We start from the raw sequence: 25,833 nt of genomic DNA, 5'->3' as shown, positions 1-25,833 counted from the left end.
CGTATCGTTTACCGATGGCAGTTTAATTTTGTTCCGTCCTATAATTCCAAAGCTGTTCGTTTGAATTCATACGATTATTGCGTTCGAAATTGAAATAAAATTCCTTCGAAGCAGATTCCTTATAAAACGAAAGAACAGTTTCAGCGTTTTAGCGTCGTTCTTCTTTAACGCGTGGACGTTTGAAAATCATGTTTATTTCTTCTAATTCTTATATTCTTCGTGTACCTATATTTATAAATAACGTTATATACGATGAAGGCATATATAGTCACGCCACTACCTATTGTTAGCAGGGGAAATGCAGCCTATCTGTACACTGTGTATAACGTATTACATTTCTTTTCGTCTATGCTCGTCGAACTTAATTTCTTCGTACATAGTATACTATACTTAAGGTCTACTTACAAGCATTCGCACGACTCGCTTCGTCTCTCACAGTTATATTCAACTTTCGCGTTACTCAATTACATCGATCATTCAACATTGATTGTAATGGTATCTACAATGCGGATGATACAAAAGTATGTGGTACTCTGCGCACAATTGTTCGCATTATGTATCGTCAGATCAAACGTTGCATGTGCTAGGTACGATTTACAAATGTTCAAACGGAACAGAAAAATTAATTACAACTAATTTGCGTTACGATTTCGGATTCGAAGAATCAGTATAATACGTGGTAAAGAATGTTCGATTAATATGGAACCTAAACTTAATTTTTCCCGAGAATAGAGTAGAATGTAATTTTCTATTTATATCTTAAAAATTTACTTTGACGACATATTAAAGCAACGTACGAGATACAATATCGTTATATCGCATCAATTAAGATTGTATAAGGCGTAAAACTTTGTTTCGAGCATCATCCTCTCCTTTGGATATAATGTTCGCATTTGCGAATCATGAATTCATCAATATGTAAGTAGATTTTCCTTATTCGGCAGTATCCAACATACGTATGTTTTTCGATTACTTTCGTAATTCAACCGTACTGTTTAAGCATTATACACAGGCAAATAAAAAATTAGATTTTCACACCGAAAATATTGGTTTTAGTATCTATATCGATCGAACATATTTTATTCCTTTTAGTTTGCATTACGAACGTTTACAGTTCCGTAGCTTGCTTAAACGTCTTGAATATTCAGTGAATCGTTGTTAGTTCTACTAATGCACGTTTATGTGATATAAAATAGACATTTTTTGGTCGTCGCGACAGATCGGTTCAATGTATTTTGCAATTGGTACGAGGAATAAATTGTGGAATCGGTTTCGACATTTTTGAACGTATAGCCAATTATTTGCTAGATACGTATGGCGTCAAGTAACTTTTTACATAATTTACATTATTATGCTGTGAAAGCAAACTATTTGAAAGGTGGAACTGCACGAATGCCTACTAGTTAAAACGTAACGAAAGACAGATGATAATTGACTTTTCTAACAACGGTTCCTTATAATTGAACAAGAAAGAACACGGACATTTGATATGTTCTGGTGGACATTCTTCGTTAAAATCTGCTACTCGAACGTTAAATGCTATACAATTGGACAACGAATCGTGTCTAAGTGCTTAATATCACGATTTTCCACAGATATTTATCCGTCGGACGTCTTGAATATTTACACACAAGAGATACAAATATTCGTTAACAGAATTTCACATTAGAAATGAATTACGAATAAAAGTGGCGTGATAAATTAGAGTTTAATGAAATGTTTTATCTAACGTTCTGTAATAATTCTTACTCTCACAATTGGTTAACGTCATGTAATTAGTTTAGTCGTCTAGCGCGTTTCACACCGTATTTGCTGTTTGCAAAATTTACTCGATTATTTGATCGTCGAAAATTCTTGTATTCTGATTTAAAATTACATTCGAAAATTAACTTAAAGTAAATAAACGAGAAGACTAAACTAAAAACACGTTGATTATTTTGATAGGAAATTTTAACGCATAACACAGAATTGTCAAGCGATAATTATATCAAGCGCGCAACCGATAAACATATTTATCGATAACTTCGTAAGGATGAAAATAATGTATTCTTCGAGAATTATCGAATAAACGGTGATAGTTTTAAGGAAACGTTCGCGTGTTCGGATATGTTTCGCGTCGTTGGATAATAAAAAGATTGTAAATTCGTTTCCCCTCGGTTCTTTTACGATCGCTGTAGAATGCATCTGCGGAGAATCTCAAAGCGGAATACCACATTGTCCGTGACATTACCAACGATCCTTTTATCCTGTCTCGCGATCCTTCTGATACTATTTTTTACGTTGATCGTTAAAATCCCATAATCAGCTTTCTTTTTCTTCCCCTCCTTCTTTCCGAGTACGTTGCGTTTACGAACTGATGTATCGAACGCAAAACGATCGATCGTCCGATTCATAAACACGTGGTCGCTCGACCAGTGAAAATCGTATGTACATAATATGCGAAACGTAGAACCGTTATGTCGAGAAAAACTATATGTGTATGAAAAACTATAGACCTTTATTTCAATCATCTAAAAGTATGCAGTGAGTAAGTGACGATAAAGGATTACTTGCCAAAGTTAAAGTGTTTCTATCTCTAAACAGGCTCAACGCATGGAACTCGTGTATGTAGAGTGGCTCACGAAAGTATTTTGTACGCTCATAGAATCTTTTCATCGATGTATTATGTGTTACATGGTGTAGGTGAAGATGTAGGAGGAAAATATTTGGAAATTTCATCAGCGATGCAACGAGGCTCGACCGTCGTGACTACGAGTATATTGGTCAAATTTGAAACGAATTTGAAGGTATACGATACGATGGAGATTACAAGATATTTGATGCAAGCATACGACGCTTCATAAAGATTAGCAAACTGTCTGAACACAGTCAATTATTATCGTATTAATATCGCGCAACGTTCGGTAAGATTATTTTTAGCGTTAATTAGACGTTTCTACTACTAGTTCTTTATTAAGCGTATGCTCGCGATAAACGTCTTGTAGCTCTTACGAGTCTTACCCACACGGTAGTAGTTGTCACGGTAACGATGTCTCGTTGCAGTACTAATGAAATTTCGGAAAGTTTTGTACAATGCCTATAACGTGTTTATACCTTCGCGAGCAACTGTATATTCTTCAACTAGCGTCGTTAAAACGTTAGAACATTGTTTATTTCGAAAAATTGATTAATTTTCATGCTACTGTCGCATTAATTCGCAAATAAAATTGCAGACGCACAAAGATGACGACGATCGCTTTTCGACGTAACAACGAATTTTCACGTAAGTCGTTAATAGGGTTTTCTTAACACGTCGGATCGAATTTTAGTCGGTACGTTCGGTTTACAGTTATTTTACTTGTCGTACCTTCGTTATACATTCGAAATACAAGAAAACCGATAAGTACACAGTGCGAAAATTCCACTTTGTAATTTATTTATGCAAGATGTTCGAGTTTGAAATAAAAGACGAAAGAAATCTCGTATTTAGCATTAAGAAATACTCGTTTTAAAATTACCATAAACCTTTGGTCCTTGAGCTACGACAAACGTATAGTAAATAATTGAAGTATTGTCGAAGGACTTTTTAAACGTGTTTCGTATTTCATCAAAAGAAATAATTCTTTTTATTTCCGAAACACGTTGCACATTTCCATAAATAGGGAACAAATTTTTCTGATTTTACAAATATTTTTCGACATTATTCTGTCGTATCACGTAACGTGAATATAAACAAACTTTTCCATTTACCTACTAATGTAATCATTATACCGGTATATGCATTCAATTTCGACGTATTCTAAGTACATACATCTATAATCTTTGTATTTAAATGTGTTTTAATTCTAAAGCCTATAAGCTTCACGCTCTTTCGTACATTTTAATAAAATCTCTATGTTAGTGTATCGCTTAATTAAATCTATAAGTTTCAATTTACATTCCACTCGTATTACATTTATAGACTATATAGTAAAGTTAATGGCGTTTCTTTTTTTTTTTTTGTTATTCGAGACTGCTTAATGTCCCCGTTGTTACAAAAATTTGACGTAAATATGTATATGTATATAGTGTATATCTTTGAAATTGTTCAAGTCTGCATCGAATAGCGAACAATATGTAGATGCTGCCAATGGAAATGGGAAATTTCGTTTTCCCATTATTTAGTCTCATAGTTATCGTCTGCCGATTATTCGTACCAGTTTAAAACATGATACCGATTTGGAATGTTCTTTGAGAATTTTTTGAGAAATCGGATTTGCGAAACAGATTTCCAATCGCTGTCTTCTCGTGTAACGATAGCGAACAACTTCTCGTATGAAGTGTGCTTCGTAACGTATTCACGGCCGGCCACGTAAATATTCGGGCACCGTCTAAAACAGAGTAACCTCTTAAAATTCGACTCGAAGTCGATTGGAATGTTCGTAAAAGAATTGGCGAAAGGATTAGTTTGCCAGATGACGCGTAAACAATTTTTGAAAAAATTGGAATTGACCGGGATCGGGAAGAAAATAGTACAAGTCGTTTTTTACAACTTTTTTAACCGAGCTTGTAATGAAAAATTAAACGATACATTTTGTAGATTTATGTCGGTTACATAGATATTGCATAGTTTCATGGCAATCGATCGATGCGGAAATAAGCGACAGACATGGAAAGATCGAAAGACGCAAGGATCTTTAGATTTGCTACAGTTACAGATCGATCGTTGTGAAAAATTGCAATTTTCAACATGATGTTTAACCGTTCGTAGATCGTAACAACCGATTTCGATGAAATTTTCAACATGTACGTACGTAAAAGTATAACTGACATAAAGCTAGAAAACGTATTGTTCAAATTGTCGTTACAAAAGTTGTAAAAAGCCATCTTACTATTTTCTTCGCGATTCCAACCAATCGCATTTCTTTGACACGTCATTTAGTAAATTAATCGTCTTCAGTCATCGAGAGAACTCATTGTTACTATTTGTAAAAACGAAATTATTCATAATAATTTCAACGTTCAAAATAAGGGAAAAGTTTAGGTGGGACGTGCCTCCGTAATTTTTTTCACCCGACATCGACTGTTTCAAATTTTAGTTAATCCTACCTAACTGTAAAGAAATTTTTTTTCTTCGCGAAGAAAAATTATCTTGAAAAACACTAGCATAATTTAGCGACGAGCTTGCGATCTTCTTACACAATTTTCACGGATGGCTTGAGAAATTACAATTGAGGGACTGTACAGTTTTTTCTGCGCGCTGTTTCACAGAGAGATTCCATCTTCGATTGATCCATGATTTTTACGGATCACGCGAGGCGTGATTTAGTTTCGGCCATCCTTCGTTATTTAATTATTTAATGCAGTTCAAGAGCGTCGAAACGATGCTCTCAGTCTTTGGATAATACTATATCTAACGTACTACATACAGTTATATTATATACATATATACGAATATACGATTACCTATACAAATACATGGGCCGTATTATAATACTTTATATATAATATGCGGTCGTATATGCATATGCATATGTATATGTATACGTATATGTATATGTATATGTATATGTATATGTATATGTATATATACACGAATGCATATCGATAATCGTTTCGTTCGATACACATTGTCCTTGGTATAAATACGAATCACTGGAGGCTTCCACCGAGGCTGTTGGTGCTAGTTGTCGTGCGCTCGTTATTACGTATTCGCAAAATCGATTATACCAGATTTCTATATGTTATCGATCTTCCTCGAGACTGAAACGACGGAAACGAAAAGTTTGATCTGTCGTAACTTAACGTTCTTTTTTTATTACGCAGCGATAAAAAGTTTGCGATATCGTTGTCACAAGGGATATAACTTTACGCAACAGATAGAGGTAAAAATTAGATATTTGTAAAGAAGAGTAAAAGTAAAGCGCTATATATTGTAATTCCTTCTTTCGAAGTATAATCGTAGTAGATAGTTTCGAAATTTTAGACAGAAACTTTCCCCGTGAACATTTTAGACACGCTCTGCGAAAAAATCTATGTGACTCTGTATATCTCTTACTTTATTATTATCTTCGTTTTCCTTTGTTCGATTATCTTTACCGCGTCTGTCTACACCGCGAAGAACATAAGAAAGAGTACTAAAAGTACTAACGTCTGACTAGAGAAACATAAAGATGAATTAAACAAAGTTTTCTAATTTAATCGCGTGAAACATCGAAGATGTTGATCGAAGAACGGCTACCACGATCTTAATCTCGTTGCAAAACGTTAACGCAACTGACTACGCGAAAACTACGAACGAAATTTCACATTGGCTACTATCTCGAAGTATAGCGTACCATTGAGCATGATCCAGGCCCGCTACACAACGCATCTGTAAATTCAATTCCAGCACAGGATCTTCTCGTGTTCCCTTACTTATTGCTCGCTACGTGACGTTCTCCGTGATAAAAGAATTTTTCCATCCGCTTAATCTACGCGATTACGGTTTACGAATAACTTACGACAGCTAATATCGTTACAGAATAATAATGATACTAATCATAATAGAGTATGTCGTCTTATAATACAGGTGTGATGGGTGGTCAGCGCGATTTCACGATTTAATTTATCCTCGGTATGGAGTCCCTGAGCGATGGATTTTTAAGTGGATTTACAAATTGTCGATGGGTGGCGATCGAAAGAAGGATCTGATGATAATGTGCTGGAACGGTGGGGGCCGCTCTTCAAGCCGGATGTAGCGTTCTTAACTGCGGATGATGGTAGAGGTAAATGGTGAATGTGACCAAAGCGAAAATCAAGCTGAAAGAGTCCTTGTTCGACGCCGCAGCCGAATCTTCGTAATCATCCTCTTCGTTTCCGCTGGTTTCTTTGCGGCCTCGTAACTTTAGATCTGCAAGAGGAAATCACGATACTCTTACGACGGCGTGTACAAATTGATTCGATGAAAATAGTTTAACGCAAGGTGTTTCGTCTATTTCATTTTTATTTGTTACCAATAGTATCCGATTCAGAGGAGAAACGCGCCTTTGCTTCAAAAATGAGAAAATTCGAAAATATCGAATAGAAAGCGTAGAGCAGAGTTTTTGAATACGATATAATTGCCAGCAACATAACGATACGTTATTTTCTTAATTAGATTCATTAACATTAACGAAAAGAACAACATTTATTCGTAGAACCGAATGAAACGTCGTTCTTCTCATTTCTCTCAAGGTAGAAAGAGAAACAAGTATTTCCACTGTTATTAGCTTTATAGCAGATACAAACGAGATACAAGTATATACGCGTGTATATGTATATCTCATCCGATGTATCGTATAATATCAAACGTATGTAATTAATAATGATAATCGTTATAGAGACGAGTTGTTTACGAAATACACGAGCGTATCTGAGACAATTTACCTCTTTCTTTCAGCATGTCTTGGTTTCCTTCGAATATATCGTTTCTCGAATTGTGCCTTAATTTCCCTGTAACAATATCGATGTTTATCAGATAAATCGTATCGAGTCGTGACATCTTATCGAGATACGAGAATCTAAACAATCCTGTAAACACGGCACGGCATTTACCGTTCTAAAAAAAAAAAAAAAAAAAAAGAAAATGTCCTTCAGAATGGAATACACGTTGTATCTCTAACGTATTAGATAGATTGTAATATAAATTGCTTCCTTTATCGTTTTATCATCTTTTTGTCTTTTTCAACGTTTCAAGATATTCTGCGTTCCATACTCTAGTTTGTCGTCCATTTCTCCTCAAAGAAGAACAAATAGGCGAGAGAGAAAAAGGAATCGTTGCATTTTTATCCGGTTTTTTCAAGTAAACAGCTTGAACCAGAGTTGACGTTAAATACGAATGAAAATGGAAAATGGAAAACCGTGGTTGCCTTTTCGCTGCAACCGGAAAATCGATCGGACGTTTTGTCGAAGTTCAAATCTAAGTTCGTTTGTCACAGTGAAAAATGCATCTTAGAGCTGCGTATTTTCTCAAGTAACGAGGGAAGAAGTTAAGAACAGGAGGTGGTTGCGAAACGACAGGATAAACTAACGTAGATCGACGCAACGATCGAGACATAATTGGCACGTTCCTTCGTGCCTTGATAAAAGATTCTCGCTAAATTCTCACTCATTTGAAACTTCCGTGTATTCTCTTTCATGTTGTTCGATCCACTCATATTTCTTTTCGTCTGTTTTAATATTTTTATCCGCGAATCGAATAAAACAAAATCGAATAGATACAAGTTCATTGGCATTTTCCAAAGAAGATACGTTTTGCGTTAAATTTTATCATTTCTCTGTTCTAAACGCCTAAACGAAATTATTGGCCATGTTTTTGCGCGAAAAATCAGTGAACGCTATAGAGTAAAGAAAATTTATTTTTTATATTAATCCATTTTATCCATCGGATGTACGTATCGATTATGATTTTCGGATGATCTCGAATATAGAAATTGCAAACGGTGCTAGGACCATACGTGCTGTTTTTCTTTGTAAGTTGTCTCTGTATAAATACTCGAAGCGATACCTATCGGCATCGATACAACGTTTCAAAGCGAGCAATCGTCAATCGCTATTCTCTTCCAATTGCTTCTGGCATCAGCGGCAATTCTAATTGGGAGATTTCATTGTCTCGTGGCAAGAGCTAACGCGATTAACCTTTTCGAGGGCTTAATCTATGCGCGAGTACGTTTTTCGTGTCTTTATAAAGATGGTGAACGAATAGCGCAGAAATAATCTTAAAAAACTGGCCTCTGCACGACTACCTCTGCCACGTTTCAGCTCCATCGATTTTTTGGCTTTTATACGAGGAAAGCGAAAAGCAACTTTTATCGTCAAGTCTTTTCACATATGCACGTTGACGAAACTGTATCGCCAAGGATACCGCTGTATATTCATCCGCTGTTTCATCTAGTCTCGTTATTTGTATCACTGGTTTTTCCTATCGCGTCTAATGCCAAACGTCCCTATAAATAGATTCAGATTCCGAATTCAGATTTCAGGCTTAATCATATAGAATTGTTTTTAGGCCGCTATCTTTCAGAAATCTAAAATTTTTTATCTTTTTCTAATTATCTAATTATCTAAATCGATCGTCGTGATTTCTATAAAACCAGCGAGTGTTCCGCTGCTTAGGAATCCAATTTTTCAATCCCAAGGAAGATTCTACTACAAAGCATATTTTTGTCGAAAGAAAATAATTGCAAGTGTCGAATGTACATAGGCTGCGTCTGTGTTACGCAACGATTGACTTTTTCCCTCCAACATGTATCTTCGTAAAGCGAAGAAGTAAAATGTATTTAACGCCTATGGACGTTCGTAGAATGGAAAGGATTTTTTAGACTTTCCTTTCCGAAAGAAGCTACCGAAAGCCGATCGCGAAATCGAAGCTTGGCTTAGACATCGAACGTTTAATAGTTGAATAGCAGCGCGTCACATTTCATTCTCGTGATTTTGTTCGTTGGTAATACTGCGATATTTGCTCTAAATCCCGAAGCAGGTACTGGTGCAGAGAAGAGTGGACAGAGTTCAATAAAGTTGACCTATGGCTCGAAACGGCTCTATAAATCTTCCATCGAACGCAACGTCGCCTCTCAATCTGTTAGCATCAAAATATTTTGCATATATCGATTTCCGGCCTTCGAGTGTACACGCAAATGCGGCTGGACACTGAGCCAATAATAAATCCTGGATTTTTCATTACAATAGAACAGAGAGAGAGAGAGAGAGAGAAAGAGAGTATTCATGAAATAGAAAAGCGAATGGTATCCCTTGTTGTTAAGAAACGTGCCTATTGAGTATTAAATTCAAATCGATCGAAGCAAATTAATAGAGACGTCGACACTAAAATTATTCTACCCGTGTTCCCCGTCCGATGAAATTAATCATCCGAATATTAATAAAAGAATTTCAATCTTAACAAGCGATCGAGCAAGTATAAATATCCAAAAAATATTCATATGATTAATAACATTACACTTTTTCCATCGATATACATAAATATATACGCGTATATACGCTTAGATAGTACATAATTTACAGATAAATACACAATGTTGACTAAACATAATAATTTAGTAATAAATTTACATCGATTTACGATGGATTACAACTTGAATATTAACTAGGAAAAACAATGAGCTTTTGCTCCCTGTGTAATTATATCAAATAGCGTTCTCAAGAGGTTATTTAAACATACCCGAATTATAAATCATCCAGTAGGTACGAGATTATGAAAATGAAGAAATCCTTCCATTGTTCATTTTTCAAAGAAAATCCCTGAGAAAATGTAAATGTGGTATAAATGAAAAGAAGCTCCGTACGGAACTGGTTCAAAGGGAAAGAAGATAATAGACATAAAGGTATATCGGGTGATATAGCTGAGGGAAGTTGCATATGTGTGTGTATATATATATACATATGATGTAATATTATAAATTTATGTAAATTTAAATGTACAAAAATGCATAGAACGCTTAATAATACAGGATAACAATAATATACAATACTATATAAAGTATCCGAGGTAAGATTTTTTATAATATTCAGAGACTGAAAGTAATCTGTGCTTGGATTTTACTATTTTTTAATCGATCGCGTTCGTAAAACTATCATCATCGCAAAACTATCGTCAAACATCCGCAGCCTAGTAATTCTACGTTAAGATACGATTAACGGCAAAGTATTTTAATACAACATTCGTACATACTGCTCCGTATTTAAAATTTTTACCAATAAAATATGACTCCAACTATGATGAAACGTACGATGAAAAGTTGAAGCACGCGCAAACTATTTTAACGGGTCGGAAATTTTTGTGTTCGCGTTATATACAAAATAAAAATTTCAAAATATTTTAATTTCAAATATTTAATACCAGCTATCGCTATTATATGTATTATATGTATTTCAATTAGAACTATTTTTCTTGATGTTTTCGATATTGGATAGAACGATATCTGAAATATTTGAAAATCAAACTTAAAAGTCAGTTTCGTGAGATTTATTTGTACGAAGTAGAATCTCGTGTTCTGTATGAACTGTTAAAATACTATGATACGATACAATCTCGATTTGTAGGGTATAATTTTCAATACCGTTACGTACACTATTTCTTTGTACGATCAAAATTTTATCCAGTCATACTTCTTCGTATTTGCGCGCATTTATATTTCTGTCGAATATTCCAGCATTATGAAGTGGCGAAAAAAATATTCTCTGCAAGAGGTAGTTTAAAAAACACGGCCGAATTTAGTTGCTCCGGATAGAAATCGCGAATAATGTTGTCCAAAGTTGTTGAGAAACTAGCGATAGAATGCGCAACTATTCATACGCATTGTTCAAGTTGATAACTATCGACACTATTGACGATAATTTGTTGCAAATACCAAAACGGTCGATCTACGAATATTTCAGTTGTATAAAAGCGTAGTTCATCCGTTACACGCATCCGTTTTATTATTATCGAGAAATGAACGAACACCTTTTACTAAAATGCTCGATATTAGTTGAAACGGTAAATTTGAAATATTTAAAACTGATTTCGCAAGATTTATTACTATTTAATACAGTTACGCGCTACATGTTATCTTCGGGCAAGGTACACGTATAAAAAGTTAGATTTTTCTAAAAGAACGCTACAGATAGAAATATACAGAAATATGTATACTACAGATACGTTAAAAAAGCGAAAGAAAGAAATTCTTCCATCGAATATTTTATTCTTCGTTTACGATTTAACTTCCGCCATCGTACTAAATTAATCCAATTTTTCCCCTAAATTTTCCTCTGTCCCATCAATTTCAAACATTACGTAGCATTTTATTTTAAACGTTGCGCGAATTCTAGCAATAGCTTTGGAATTATTTATTAGAGGGAAAATTGAGAAAATTGATTATATAAAATAGATATATTTTAAATGTAAATATAAAAGGGTATAATAGGGAGAATCGACGTTTTATCGAAAAGTATAATAAAACTTGGATGAAGAAGCTATTACAAACCACGTAAGAATTTATAATTCATGTAAGATAGAACGTTGAATGTTCGTAGGATTTTCGGAAATTTGCGCGTGTATTGAAAAACGAACTGGAAGTTTAGCAAAAGCCTGGCATTCTGCTCGTAGGGAAAAGGGTTTGATGAACAAGGTGTAAGTTCAAAATGGCATTCAACCGTGGCTTTTTATAGAGGCGTTCTTCTAAACGTCTAGCTCCTCTGAAACGGGTTCTATCGACTTTTGTACGTCTTTTTCGCAACCAGCTGCCTGTCGAAAGCAAATGAGATGGTGAGCTTGTAAATCTGACACGGCGGTTCCTATTCATTCGCGATTTCACACAGAAATGGTTCCGTCTCGACTTGAAAAACGAGCGTCGCGATCATGTTGAACCTGAACTGTCCTTGGAGAGACTTTCAAGAGTTACACGTACAGATCTCTGTGAATTTTTCGCAGCAAAATCCGACTTTGCCAACGTTTGTATTTCACAGAGACTTAACGCGTAAACATCGAGTAAAATAATTTTTAAGGTGGGTTTATACCAGGTTCGTCGATGTGTCCTGCCATTTTTATTCCCTCAAAGTCCGTATCTCTACCGATTGACCTATCAAAGTATCGAATATATTTCCTCGAAATTTCGTCACACAGTCTCGTAATGATTTCAGGCTGTCTAAGGACGATTGTGAAAGCTGCCTCTGTCGCAAGTTTCGTTATCCGTAATTGCAAATACGAGATGCACTTTGTTATTTCAACAACGGATGATTTGTTCAGCGATATTAGGTGCTTCGCTTCTATCTATAGCTTATAGACTTAACTGCGATTTGTGTGGAAATCTCGCAACAGAAATGTAAATATAATAAGGAAAATGACTGGTAATAGAATTTTTCGATCGATCTAATGTACGAAGGAAGCGTTACATCTTGACGCGTCCTCTCCATTTATATGCCTCAGTTTGGTTCAAGTGTTACAACGCCATACATTTGCAACGAAATAGGCGTATATCTGCAAAGTTGTGCTTCGTGGCTTTAAAGCAAACAATAGGGTCGAGATACAGCGACAGAGTGACCAAACGATATCGTGGGATTTATCCTTCGATAGCCTTAAACGGCCAATTCAATTTACACACAGAGGATACTAGTACGTTTTATACAGCTACGAAGGATACTGACATCGGACGGTGTACCAACGGTTAACAAAATCGATATCGAAGGTGACGCCAGTAGAGTACACGTTGCACGGATATAAAAGTGTCGATTTGTTTACCAGAAATCGACAAAGCTTAGTAACACGATTGCTAACTGACAAACAATCGTCGAACGGCATCTGACTATGGTCGAATAACCTCGTTTGTTTGCTTCCACGATAAACGAATCCGACGTAATCGAAACATATTTTAGTATTAAATCGGTAAGCGATACGAATTAGGTAAATGGAACTACTACTCGCGAATATTTTATTCTATACCATAATCGTATTATTAACCGCGAAATCGCGTAGTTTCACGCGAGTTGCGAAAAAGATGTTGGCAATATTTATACACGCTATCGTATGTATGTTCGTCGCTGTATATCACGTTAATCTCGACGCATCAAAAACGCGTGGAAAGTTCGAAATATTCGAGAAACTTGTAATAAAACTGTATTTACGCAAAAAGTATACTGGTATTTTATCCAATGAAGTTGTCACTGTGTATACCGCGTTGTCACTGTGATATTACGCGAGACAAATACGAACGCTGAAATTCCTTTGATATCTTTGTTCTTCTGCCAGCGTTCGATCAACGTCAAACGCGAAGAAATAAACAAACAGAAAAAAGAAATTTAACCGAGTTACTCGGTTCATCGGAGTTGGCGAAAAAACGAAATGTTACCGCGCTGTGCATGGTAAACGTAATAAAGTTGGGTCGACAAAGTTCGGACAATTTCGGACCAGTTATTACCTTACAAAACTAATCCACGTGGATTCGATCCACATTACCGCTGGTGATGCTATCCTGTAGCTCATCAGAGGAAAGGCAATTTTATTTTCGAAACTGACACGCGATTATCCCAGGGCAAAATAAGCTTTGATGGGGGCCACGTCGGTGAAAGCAAGGGACTCGTGTCTAGCTTTTGTAGAGGTTGTGATTCAAGAGAATATCCGTTGAGTGGATTGGCATGCACAAACCAGACACTCGATCTAATTAATCAGCGACCCGTTATTTCATCGCAAGTACGTTACGCTGCATCATTCGGAAAGTACTACTCGACACAAAGCGAGCAATAACACAGCGAGCGATTTCTGGCTTGCGTGTCGAGCATAAAAAATAAAGCACCACCGCGGACGATCTGGATTCCCTGAGACTGACAAAAAAAAAAAAAAAGAAAAAAAAAAGAAAAAATAAAACAGAAAGAAAGAAAGAAAAAAAGGCAAAATACCGAACGGAATAATAACAAGTAGATTTCGAAATCGTTAATCCACCAAGTGTTGCCTTCCGTGATAAAAATGCGATATTATTTGGAAAATGTATCGTGCGTGGAAAGTCATGCGACAAAAGGGATATCGAAGTATAAGATATACGTACGTGTCTTTTCTATTATAACGAAATTGAAAACTTCGTTCTATAGCAATAAATATCGTTTAAAGCAACATTTTGAACCAATTATACGTTTTAATCGATTGTAATGCGAGAACGGTAAAATTACTGTAATTGAGCAAAAAATTACCGAGCTTGTCGGAAGAGTTCGCAAAGTAACAATTTATTGGAATTTTAATATTACCAGAGACTGGCGATAAGAAATCTCATTTGCGTATCAAATTGTGTCGTGATTATGTTTGAACCAACTAATGCATTAACACCACTCCAAATTGATTCTATTCCCTAACCAACTATTTGGATTACTGATAATTTGTTCCTGATTTAAAGGCATGTTTGTACGTGACATGTATTAATATAGCGAGGCTAATGCTCGGAAATAGTTCGAGTAATTAATAAACGTAACGTTTAGTGGTATGTTTATTAAGTTATATAAACTTTGAACAAAATTTCGCCGAGATAAATTTTTCTAAATCGATTTGGTGGCAAATTTGCGGCAAAGATAATTTCTAAATGTATATCACATACGTTTAGAATTGCTCCTGGATCTTATTGTTATTGCCTTCGATCTTATTATCGTACTATCTTACAAACTATGATTCTCAAATAAATAATATTCGTGGCGAAGAAAAATAAAATGTAAACTAGGGATTTACCTTTGTATTTTGTATTACTACCAGTAGAGTTCGAAGATGTTATTGCTAAAACATATGGAAAAGATACATTATAATTATTTTATTAAATTATTTATACTAAAATATATTTATATATATATATATATACATATATATACAACCAGATACGATGATTAGATCAGACGAAACGTCTTATCGTTAGATACATATATGGCTATATATTGGTTATTTAGAATATGTACATTGAGATATTCGAGTGCTAATATTTTAAGGCGTAACGAGTATAAACAACAGCGGAGAATTTTATAAAAACATACAAGATTGAATTTTAGAGAATAGAATTGTATTGTATAAACGTTATACGTTGTCGTTGTATAAATAAATTCAAAAGATTTTATCTCTTTCCGTAGAATTTAAAGGTCTCGTGTAACTACGACTTTAAATAAAAAGAGCTATTTGTCGCGATAGCATACGAATATTATAAAATAACGATATAAAGTATAAAAGATCACGTCATACTCTTCGATATCAACCGACCAAACGATACGTACTGGATGATCGGAAACCAAGTTTCACGACCGTCGGATCGATGGAGAATACTTTCAACGGTATAATTCTGTAATTTCTAATAAAAAGCAGGATAACTTCAAAATTGTAGTAAAAAAAGATAAAATTTGTTATCGTGATATTACGGTGAAGCGATGAAATCTGGTTTTTAGAAGAAACGTGTTGAGAACACGGAGAGATTATTCTGATAAAATTTTATATCACGACAAAGCTACCGTTACGAGGTATTTAAAGAATTTAACAAAAGGCTTCAACTAGGAAGTAATTTTCGATGAGTTTCCTTAAGCGTGGTTGTTTTAACGAGATGAGCCGCCCGCTCGTCTTACTATAGGCTGAAAAATCGCCTGCAAAATCCAGAAAATTTTATCGACGTTCTACTTTATTAGCAGTAAAATCGCTTCTATTTGTAAAAATAATGCGACCTTTTCGTAGTTCTAAAGAATATAATAGTTGTCGAAAGAAAATTAAAGCGCCGTTGAGACGATACGTATTTTTAAATAAAGATTTGTTGCAAGTTCGGTAAAATTTTGTTTCCGTATACAGGCAGTGTACAGATAGTGTTATACGAATGTTGGAAAAATACTTAATTATACTCACGATAAACTTTGATGGTGCCATCGGTGTCTCCTAATGCATTTCTAGACACGCACTTATACGATCCAAAATCGGATGGACTGACGGAACTTATCGTTAATTTCATATGAACTTTATACGCGTTGTCCAATAGTACAGGCTCGTATTTCCCTCCTGAAAGAAATTATAATCCTGTCAATTCATGAATCGATGTCGACATTAATTACTATTGAAATTATATCGCTTTATTATTTTGACACGTTATTAAAATAGAAGTCTACACACACCTGACGCGGATCTTATTCTTCATTCCACATTAAATAAAGAATATATCGATAAATTTTATTCGAAGGAATATTTATTCGGCACTTGTGCGAAACTTTATTGCGATTTAATGAAACGTATTTCCCGAAGTATTGTATTAAAATTTGAAATTGCAATATTTTGCGAATCGTATAAAATATTTTACAAAATATTACATAAATATCGAAATTCCGATTACGATCACTATTCGATTTAATAATTTTAAAATAAATAATTAAAATTATTAAATCGAATAGGTAATTTTATTACGTTATTATTTAAATCGATATATTGATTAGGATAAAGTAAAGTAGAGTAACAATAACATATATGTACGAAGACAAATTACTTAGGGACGAAGTTGACGTTAAATATGTACGTATCAACAAAACACGATTAAATGGAATAAAATTTGTAATTTGCTTTAACGAGATAACTATCATGCGTCGAAATCGAATTTACTAAAACGTCGATAATATTGTAAAACTTGTCTAAATACGTTATCTCTACGATGATAACAAATCATCGAGCATTTGAATTTCATGCAAGAAATGTCCATATCGAATTTGTTACGTTGTTTTACGATTTCGAGTACGCATACGCGATTTACATGTATTACGTATAAAAAGAAGAGAAACTTTGTATTTTTGTGTTTTTGTATTTTGGTGGTAAATTCACGTATCCTCTCGAAGAGATTCAAATTGCCTTCGATAACGTAGTATGTTAGACGATCGTGCAAATTTTTAATAAGCAAAATCTAGTGTATCGTCTTGTGGAATGGCGAGTGCCGCGCGTGTTACGGTTTCGTATCTAACGAATATTTCACCGCTGTGTATCAAACGTGTTCGGTTGCAATTAAAAGCTTTCGTCTTTTCTTTTTTTGCGAAACAACCCGTTTAGATTTCTAGACGGTCATGAAATAAAACATCTACACACCGTAATTTACAGAGAAAAGTTCAGTTCTTTAATTGGTGGGCGCTAAAACGATGGAAAAGCGAAATGTATTTAAACGACTGATATTTTTTGCCGCTTGGCACCGCGTATAAAAACTGTTTTCAGGATAGTTATCTCGCACATTTACGGCATAGCAGTTTCTTTAAGTCGTGAAAACAGCATGGTAAAATGTTGATTCTGTGTTGAAAGAAATTTAATAGCAGATTATGCTTTGTACATTTCATTCGTTACTCTGTATTTTCCTTAATTTGTCCTTTCATTTTCGTTCTACGCGGTTGAGCGCGACCGTGTCTTCCTTTCCCTTGCATCATTACGTTCGATAGTAAACACTGTCAGCATAATTTAGAGGAATTTCTACTTATGCCTAATATTCTATATATTTTCGTATTGTCGTCGTGCCAAGGTACCGACTGTACTGTAATGAATTTAAAAAGCTCGTAATGTTGCGATTACGAGAAAGTATAAAAAATAAGTCAGTTTACAAATCGTATCATCGATTATCATCGGCAAATTACGATCATAAAATCGGCAGGGTAGTTCCATTTCTAACGAAATACTGGCGCCTCGTAACCACGTCGTCATCTTAAAATGACGACAAGTCGTGACGATCGATCCGGTAGATAATAAATAACTCTTCGCTCGCCGTTTTTTTACGGAAATGGTCGTGTACCGTGCAAAACGAGTATAGAAATTTCAGCGTCTTTCGAACGAACGTCACAATAGTTCAATCAGTTTGAAAGATGGGCCAGCTTATTTTAGTATTCGTCGTGCAGCAGTCTAAGTTAACGTGATTTCTGTTTAGATCGACACCATTCAGAGACGTTTCCGTTCTCCGACTGGTGAGATTCGAGATTCTATCGAACGATGGTAGCTATCTTACGCGAATAGAAAGGCTACGTGGATGCAAAGCGAAATAATGAAAGGAAAGTACGATTGCGAGGTGAATAACTACCGGCAATGTCCACGATTCAGTTTCCCATGGTTAAAAACAGTTTGCTATTTGGGAATCTCTTTGAGAATCTCGAATGAATTTTACGTTTACCGAGCCGGATAACCGAATTCTACAATCGCAATGACGATGCCTCGAACCATGCTTCGATAAGCACGAACGATCATTTTCCGAGAATAAGTTAAATATTTTCTGCTAAGTAACGATTATTATCGTCGTTCGCATTCCAATTATCGTAGTAGCGTCAATTTTCGTCCGTATAAAGAACAAGTAAAACGAAAATCGACGAGATGCTACGGAAAAGTTACATGGAAAGCTGTAGATAAAAATTTCAAAGCGCAAGCAGTAGAAATAAAAGGAAAGAAACGAATTTCTTATTCGTTCCAATGGTAAGTTCCAAGGTAAAGTATCGATCGAAACTGTAATTACAGCGAGAGGCATTTAGGCTTTTGGAATATCTCGATCTTTTAATTATTCGATATACGAAGCTCCTACGTTTGAAATTCATATTTACGCAAGAAAATATTAAGCGAGGAGTAAATGTACATTGACAAAAATTGCTTGTACTTGTATTGAATTGAATTCGCCTAACAAAGAGATCAGTTCAACGCTGTTAGCGTTATCGGCACCAGGCAAATTAAGACGTCGTCGACTTTAAAAAATGCGCAGTAAAAAAAAAATATGACGCATCATCGAGCATAACGACGGTGGAAATTGTGTAGCAACCAGATTGCGGCATCAAAATTCACGTTGCAAGTATTATTATTGCCTTCGATACAGATGCAAATATCAACAAGGTTATCGACGTAATAACGACAGCGGAAAAGGGCACACGTTGACGCTTCGGTCTTCATATACATACACGCATCCTCGACTCTTCTCGTAAATGCCAGATGAAATCATGTTATACTTCTAACGTCCTGCTTCGACTCTCATGCATTATTCAAAAGCTAATTCTGTTCGAACAACCCACTGAAAGCTAAATCAGACGAAACATTTGGTTAGGCGCGTGATGTATCAGCCGGATAAACGCATTAGACAGTCGATTCGGTTTTTCAATCGACGCATCGATCCATATACATGTAAAGAGGTTTCCAAGTCGATTGTAAAGTCGCAGAGAATATTTCAAGGTATCGGCAAATTATATGTAACATAAACTGTGCAGAGCGGAAACGGAATTAAACTATAATCATTGCATAACAACCTACTAATAATATCGGCGAATGTACAAGTTAGAAATTATTGGTTATCTAGGCTTTTCAGTTACAATTTTCTAATTCTATATCGACGATCAAATTTCTGCTAATTCGTAGAATTTAATTTCCTTTATTACTAAATTTATCGTCGTTATAGAACAAGATTTATCAATACCGATACTTTGTAACTGGCTAGTTGTAAATTTACGTTGATAATATTATTTCAATTGTGCAAGTTAGGGCCCACATACATACCTGCATATACAGTAAATAACAAAAACATAGACCGACTACTACGATGTACAGAGCATAGATTATTTATCTAAATTTCTTTCATCAAAAACCGTGACGTTAACATATTTTTTGAAATCGACGCATTTGTAAGATTCGGTTTTTATTTCATAATACTTGTCTCGTGTTTATCGTGACCGACATAGATCGACTCTCGTTAATACCGAAATTCTAGCAAAACCAACGGTTCAAAACATTCAGAGTATACTGAAAAAATACAAAAAAAAATTGGTGTAATTCAAATGGACGACCGGAAGATCGATCGAGTATCTGACGATGGAAGTGGCAATTGAAAGAAAATAAATTCGGCCAGCATGGAGGTTGCTGACGCACGACCTTACACACAGTTAGGAAAGGATGGACTTGCAAAATGTATTTGACGGAAACCACTAAACAAGCGGAGATCGTGATACGAGGAAAATACGAGGATCTGAAAGGAAAGGTGGATCGATGAAGAGTACTAAAGCTGCCTTTTATAGCTGCCCTGACATAAAGCGAAGCTGAACGTTTATATTCGCGCTTCCTTCCACGCGTGTTTATGCGTTTGGTACGAAGCTTTCGTTATTCAAAGGTCTCCTTACAACCAATTACTCTCTTTTCCTTCTTCTTCTTCTTCTTCTTCTTCTTTTTCTTCTTCTTCCTTGGAAGATAAATGCAAGAAGAGTGTACGCGGATACGCGATTACACCTTGGAAAGACCAGGTTGAAGGCTATCGGAAGTTTTGCATAAACGACTGCTGGAGAAAATAAACGGTGAATCGTCGTTTTAATCTACCTTGTGGAACTATCTCGTCCTTATCCCTTGTCCAATAATTGATGGATTTAGGATAAGCCTCCGAGTGGCACTCCAGAGTCAACTGTTGTCCCTCCTGAGCGCCCACCAATTGATTCTGCACCGAAATCATGGGTGGAACTGGAAGAAGAAAGACGGATCTGCACATCGCGTAAATAAACGTTTGCTTTTCCCTTCGCGTTCGCTTAGCTTTTGCATTTTATCGCCGTGGCTGATAAATTGCGGACGAATAGTAGAAAGCACGATATAACGATGGAACGACTTGATTCAAGTTTTTTTGCTAATTAATCATGTCCAAAATAGAGAATAAGAATTTGAGAAGATTCGCTTTAAATTCTTTCGCTATGGTGGTTTTAAAATAAGAGGGATCTTTTGATATCGAAATTAATAATCCGTTAAGCGGACTGTCCCTGTTTCATATGTACGTACTTAATCGTGGAATTAAAAGATAACGAAGTCAAATTAATTCCGATCGAGTCGGTCTTGATCCTTGCAAATATATATATATGTAGTATCGTAGAACAAAGGCCTAGGAAATATCGGGCGAACTATAAACAATGTCGCGAGAAAGTCAAAGTACCGACAGGCCCAACGATGTATCGTCGGTGTTTCGGTCGAATAGGTTACGCAAAAAAAAGGCCTACGTGACTTTGGCTACGAGCGGTTGCGGAGCAGGTGCGTGGTGGGGCTAAGAAAATAAACAAAGGAACGATGAGTCATTCGAGAAACAGAGTGTGAGTCGAGAAACAGAGTGTGATTCGAAAAGCAGAGTTTTGCGAGTGGCGTTGCCGAGAGAGTGTTGATTGCGTTTTGGTAAAAGTCGAGTCGCTATCTAGTTATTTGGTTGCGCTGTTTTCTGTACATTTGGTGTGAATCGTTCAGGTTGAACAACAATCGTCTTTTTCTGTCCGATTAACATCTCTATTGTCCATTCTTTGTAAATATACTATTACATATATCACGATATTACATATATATATATATGTGTATATATGGAACAGGTTAATTTTACGCGAAAGACAAGTAAAAAGATAGATGGTTTCTAAGCAAAGAAATTATTGTATTCAAGAAATTCGGAATCTCAGTGACGTGTTAACGCGTCTTATCGGATTATTAGACTAATAAGATACGGAGTTGAACAGCTAAATGCTTTGCCTACTCTGATCATTAAATATATTTTTCTTCTAATATGGATATGAATGGTAATATTAATTACGGCATTGTATGGTATATATTGCACGAGTGGAGATAAAGATATTTTTGTATTATATGGCACGTGTTTTTCAGCAAATAATTACTTATCTTATATTATATTGTATTAATGTACGTTGCTCGATGTATGTATATACATAGCGAAATTCCAATAGCGAAAGAATCAAAGGAGATTTTAATCGGCTATTGATAATATGTACTTACATTGAACAGTCAGCATAATTCTTTTACTAACTGATGGTGGCACGCCATTCGATGCGATGCAAAGGTAGAAGCCCATATGTAACCGATTTACTTTAGAAATATTAAAATTTGGTCCTTCGACACTCTGCACTGTAAAATAAATTTTAACGATAGTTAAGCTTAACTCGTTCGAGCGCACGCTAAACGGTATACGGTATAAATCTAATCTTTACATGGAATTTGGTATCCGTTTTTAAATATAACGTTTTCTAACGTTACTTAAAATTCAAATATTTTAAAATAAGCTGTCATATAAAATTATATTTTGTTCAATAAAAGTCAACATTGCTTTCGTCGTATCAAGCATCCGCACGTTTTTACGAATTAGAAAAACAAAAAATCTGAAACCTTGCATTGTCTTTGCGTTCTACTTTATACCATAAATTTGATAAAATTTTAATAATACGATTTCTTCCGTTCTTATCGGATAAAAAAAGAACTGAAACCGGCAATGCCCTGTTACCTGTAAGTTGGACATTCAAAAATAATAAGTATTTCGGAAGCGAAAGGACTGAAGGACGGAAGAAGGAGAAAGAAGTCGTCGATATCGGTAGAGATGAAATTATCCATGAAAATGTAGTAATATGGAAGTAGAAGCGGATGGTATTGCACCACCAAGTACCACTCCCTTCATATTCTTTTTTTTTTTTTATTCTTACTACAGTGTCTTGTTGCTAGAACATTCTGAGAAAATTTGATCGGAAAATGCTGGAACACAGTGTACATGGCAAAAGAAACGAATTTTTACATATAACGTATCTCTTCTTGAAATTGATATTTACGTACGCTATTTTCGATTAAACAGATTTCACATATAGAGTGGCGTGATACTGCTCGTTGAAGCTTCCTGAATGTACGCCTTTTTTCCGGGAAGTTTCGGTGAAGTTACACTTTCAGACAGTTTGGTATACGAGCATGAAGTTTTTGAAATGGGCTAGAACAACTTTTTCAGCGTCAGTATATTTCCCGGCAGTACTACCTGCAATACGATGAAAACTACGTCGAAATTTTCTCCTATAATTTGTTTTGCAAAGTAATCAAAAGCATAGCTGAGTTCACAAATTTTCTCCCCAATTTTAATATAATTTTTAAAGTCACATTTTTTTTTCCAATTTCACGGAGTATTAATTTTTATTCAAAGCGATAGATAACATCGAAAAGTGTAAACTGTATCGCGAATAATATACATATATACGCATATCAAATGTCAAATGTTTTTAACGGAACGTCAACGTAAAGAACGTAAAGTAGCGTAAAACTTCAAATTCGCAGTCGAACGTTGAAAGATTTTGGAAAATTCGTCTGTCTGAAAAAACAAACTTTTCTCTTAATTGCTTTACATATATTAGAATATATTATATACACGAATCGTATAAAATCTAATTTAACGATATCTTGTGGATTATACGATTACATAAAAACATAATAGTTTAAAAGCTTTTTACTATCTAAACGAGGAATTTCTCACATTTATCATTTAATACCCGATTACTTGGTTCTTTTATTTAATGTCAGCCTTTGTTCGTTTATCGATTTATATCGAATATATTATATCGTATAAAATTAATTTATTTCTTTGTTTCGCTATTTCTGCGTTCAGCGAAATTGTTTCTCTGACGGAACGCAAACAATTGTTTAAAGTCTAAATCTCGCGTGTTGCGCTACTAGAAAATTAGTTTCGACAGCTATATAAAATGAAATTTTTCGTTCATATGGTCAAAGGCCAAACGGATATTTGCAGGAAACAGACAACCGGCAGTAACACAGTTTTGGTGTTGTCTTGTCCGGCTACAGGTCGGCAAATTCAGTTTACTTATCCGAAAGTCTGGGTAGTCTACGTACGTCGTGTAACCACGATTAAATCTAGCGGAATATTTGTGCCCAGCTAACAAACTGAACGACGTCAAATACGAAAGAACGAAAACTGGCCGAAACCTAACGAGTAACCAGTGACCAGCCCAGCCCTTCGTTACATTTCTTGCGAAACAAATCGCAATTAATCGGTCACGCGGTTCACGCGTTTAAAACGTTTTATCGTTGAATTTCGTTTCGACGAAATTTCCAGAGCAATATCCCACTACGATTTCCGAATTCGATTCATCCGAATTTGTCGACCACTCGAGAACAAACAGTTTACATAATTGTAGTTCGTATAGTGAAAGTTGGCCGATTTTCTTCGCTACCTATCGTTTTTCGTTTACACAACAGGAGGTCACGTTCGGACAAGCGAATTAACCAGCATAAAATTTCAATTAATCTGGCATTAACTAAAATTTTGTTCCGATAAATGTCGTTCAAATGGATAGAGTACTACCGTAAACACGCGTTATAATACAATATTGGATTTATTTAAATATTATAACGTCTGAAATTTTCTGCAACGATAGGTATGCGTTCGCTATCGTTCCGTGTATCTGAAAATACGATGGCGATGTTATTGTTGGCAGACTATGAGATGTGGTGGAATATGGAACAAAGTGAAACAACAAAATAAAATAACAAAAAGGATAAAAGGGACAGAAGCAAGAAAAGTTTTATAAAATGTAAAAGCGCACGAAACAATATAAAAACTTCTTTGCTATAAAACTTGATTAAGTATTTGTTTAACAAATTTGTTGTAACAACGTTTCCGCGTTGGTGAGGTAAAAGTAAAGTAAACATTAACGAATTAAATGTAAAATATAAAATGCCAAATGTAAAGTGTAAAATGGAAAGTAAATTATAAAGTAAATAAGACGGTGGAAAATTACTTTTATTAAATTATCTTTATGAAACGAAAGCTTACGAAGAATATATGGTAACTTATTCGCGAAAAAATGAAAAACAACGCTCTGTATATCGTCCGAACGACGATAATGAGCTGAGAAAGAATACCATTTATATATATTTATGTAGATGAAACACCATTTATCTAAAAATAAAATAGATACGTGAAACGTTTAAATTTTCGATAAAAACCCTAAAGACTTTATATCACTAACACAAATATAATGTCGCGAATAATATTGGATTCTTTTTGCGAAGTATCTATTACTGCTAGCAGCGTGTAGAAAACGATATTTCACCGTGCCTCGGTGTTTCCCTTTGTCCCGGTTCTGTCTACTTTAGTTTTGAGCTAAATAAATAGTATCTTTAAACAACATTTACAGACCGACGTAAATAGCAAACAGCGTAAATATCGCGATAAAAGCTTTAAAACGATATGCGTATTTATTTTACTTTTTACGAGGAATCTTATTTCAATCGTTTTCCAATCAAATAGATTATAGTTCTCGAAAATCATTTCTCGAATCGAAACAAATCCTTCGTACAGCCAAATTTTCTATTGAAATCGAGACGGGCCTCGATCTTCGAATTACAATGAGAAGCCGAATCGGTCGTAATTCGTTTTATCTTTACTTACTACGATTACTTATCGCGTAATCTCTGATCGCCGTATCGATCGCTCGGAATATTCATCGATGGAATAAGTTGGAAAGGAGAAGAAACGACGAGGCTGTACTAAATATACGTTGTACTAGATAAACGTTATTGTCTTAATTTATTTTGCAAGTTACTGGTACTTGTCTCATATTTTCATTTGAATAATTGAA

At 35.1% G+C, this 25,833-nt stretch overlaps 1 protein-coding gene across 1 annotated transcript in view; it reads right to left on the bottom strand.

The window, feature by feature from the left end:
• Positions 1 to 5,574: 5,574 nt before the first annotated feature.
• LOC117165263 (lachesin) overlaps positions 5,575 to 25,833 on the bottom strand; it is a 254,566-nt gene continuing 234,307 nt past the window's right edge. Inside the window, exons 5-10 of the mRNA XM_076622194.1 lie at positions 22,202 to 22,330; positions 20,768 to 20,905; positions 16,325 to 16,474; positions 15,182 to 15,226; positions 7,366 to 7,431; positions 5,575 to 6,850 (exon numbers count right to left, since the gene is read on the bottom strand). Of these exons, the coding sequence (XP_076478309.1) occupies positions 6,684 to 6,850; positions 7,366 to 7,431; positions 15,182 to 15,226; positions 16,325 to 16,474; positions 20,768 to 20,905; positions 22,202 to 22,330 (695 nt within the window). The 3' untranslated portion in view covers positions 5,575 to 6,683. The remainder of the gene's footprint in view (positions 6,851 to 7,365; positions 7,432 to 15,181; positions 15,227 to 16,324; positions 16,475 to 20,767; positions 20,906 to 22,201; positions 22,331 to 25,833) is intronic.

The sequence above is a fragment of the Bombus vancouverensis genome, chromosome 10 (genome assembly GCF_051014615.1).
Source record: "Bombus vancouverensis nearcticus chromosome 10, iyBomVanc1_principal, whole genome shotgun sequence".
Lineage (NCBI taxonomy): Eukaryota > Metazoa > Arthropoda > Insecta > Hymenoptera > Apidae > Bombus > Bombus vancouverensis.
The sequence above is the reverse complement of the archived record's forward strand: the minus strand, read 5'-3'. Positions and strand labels throughout refer to the sequence as shown.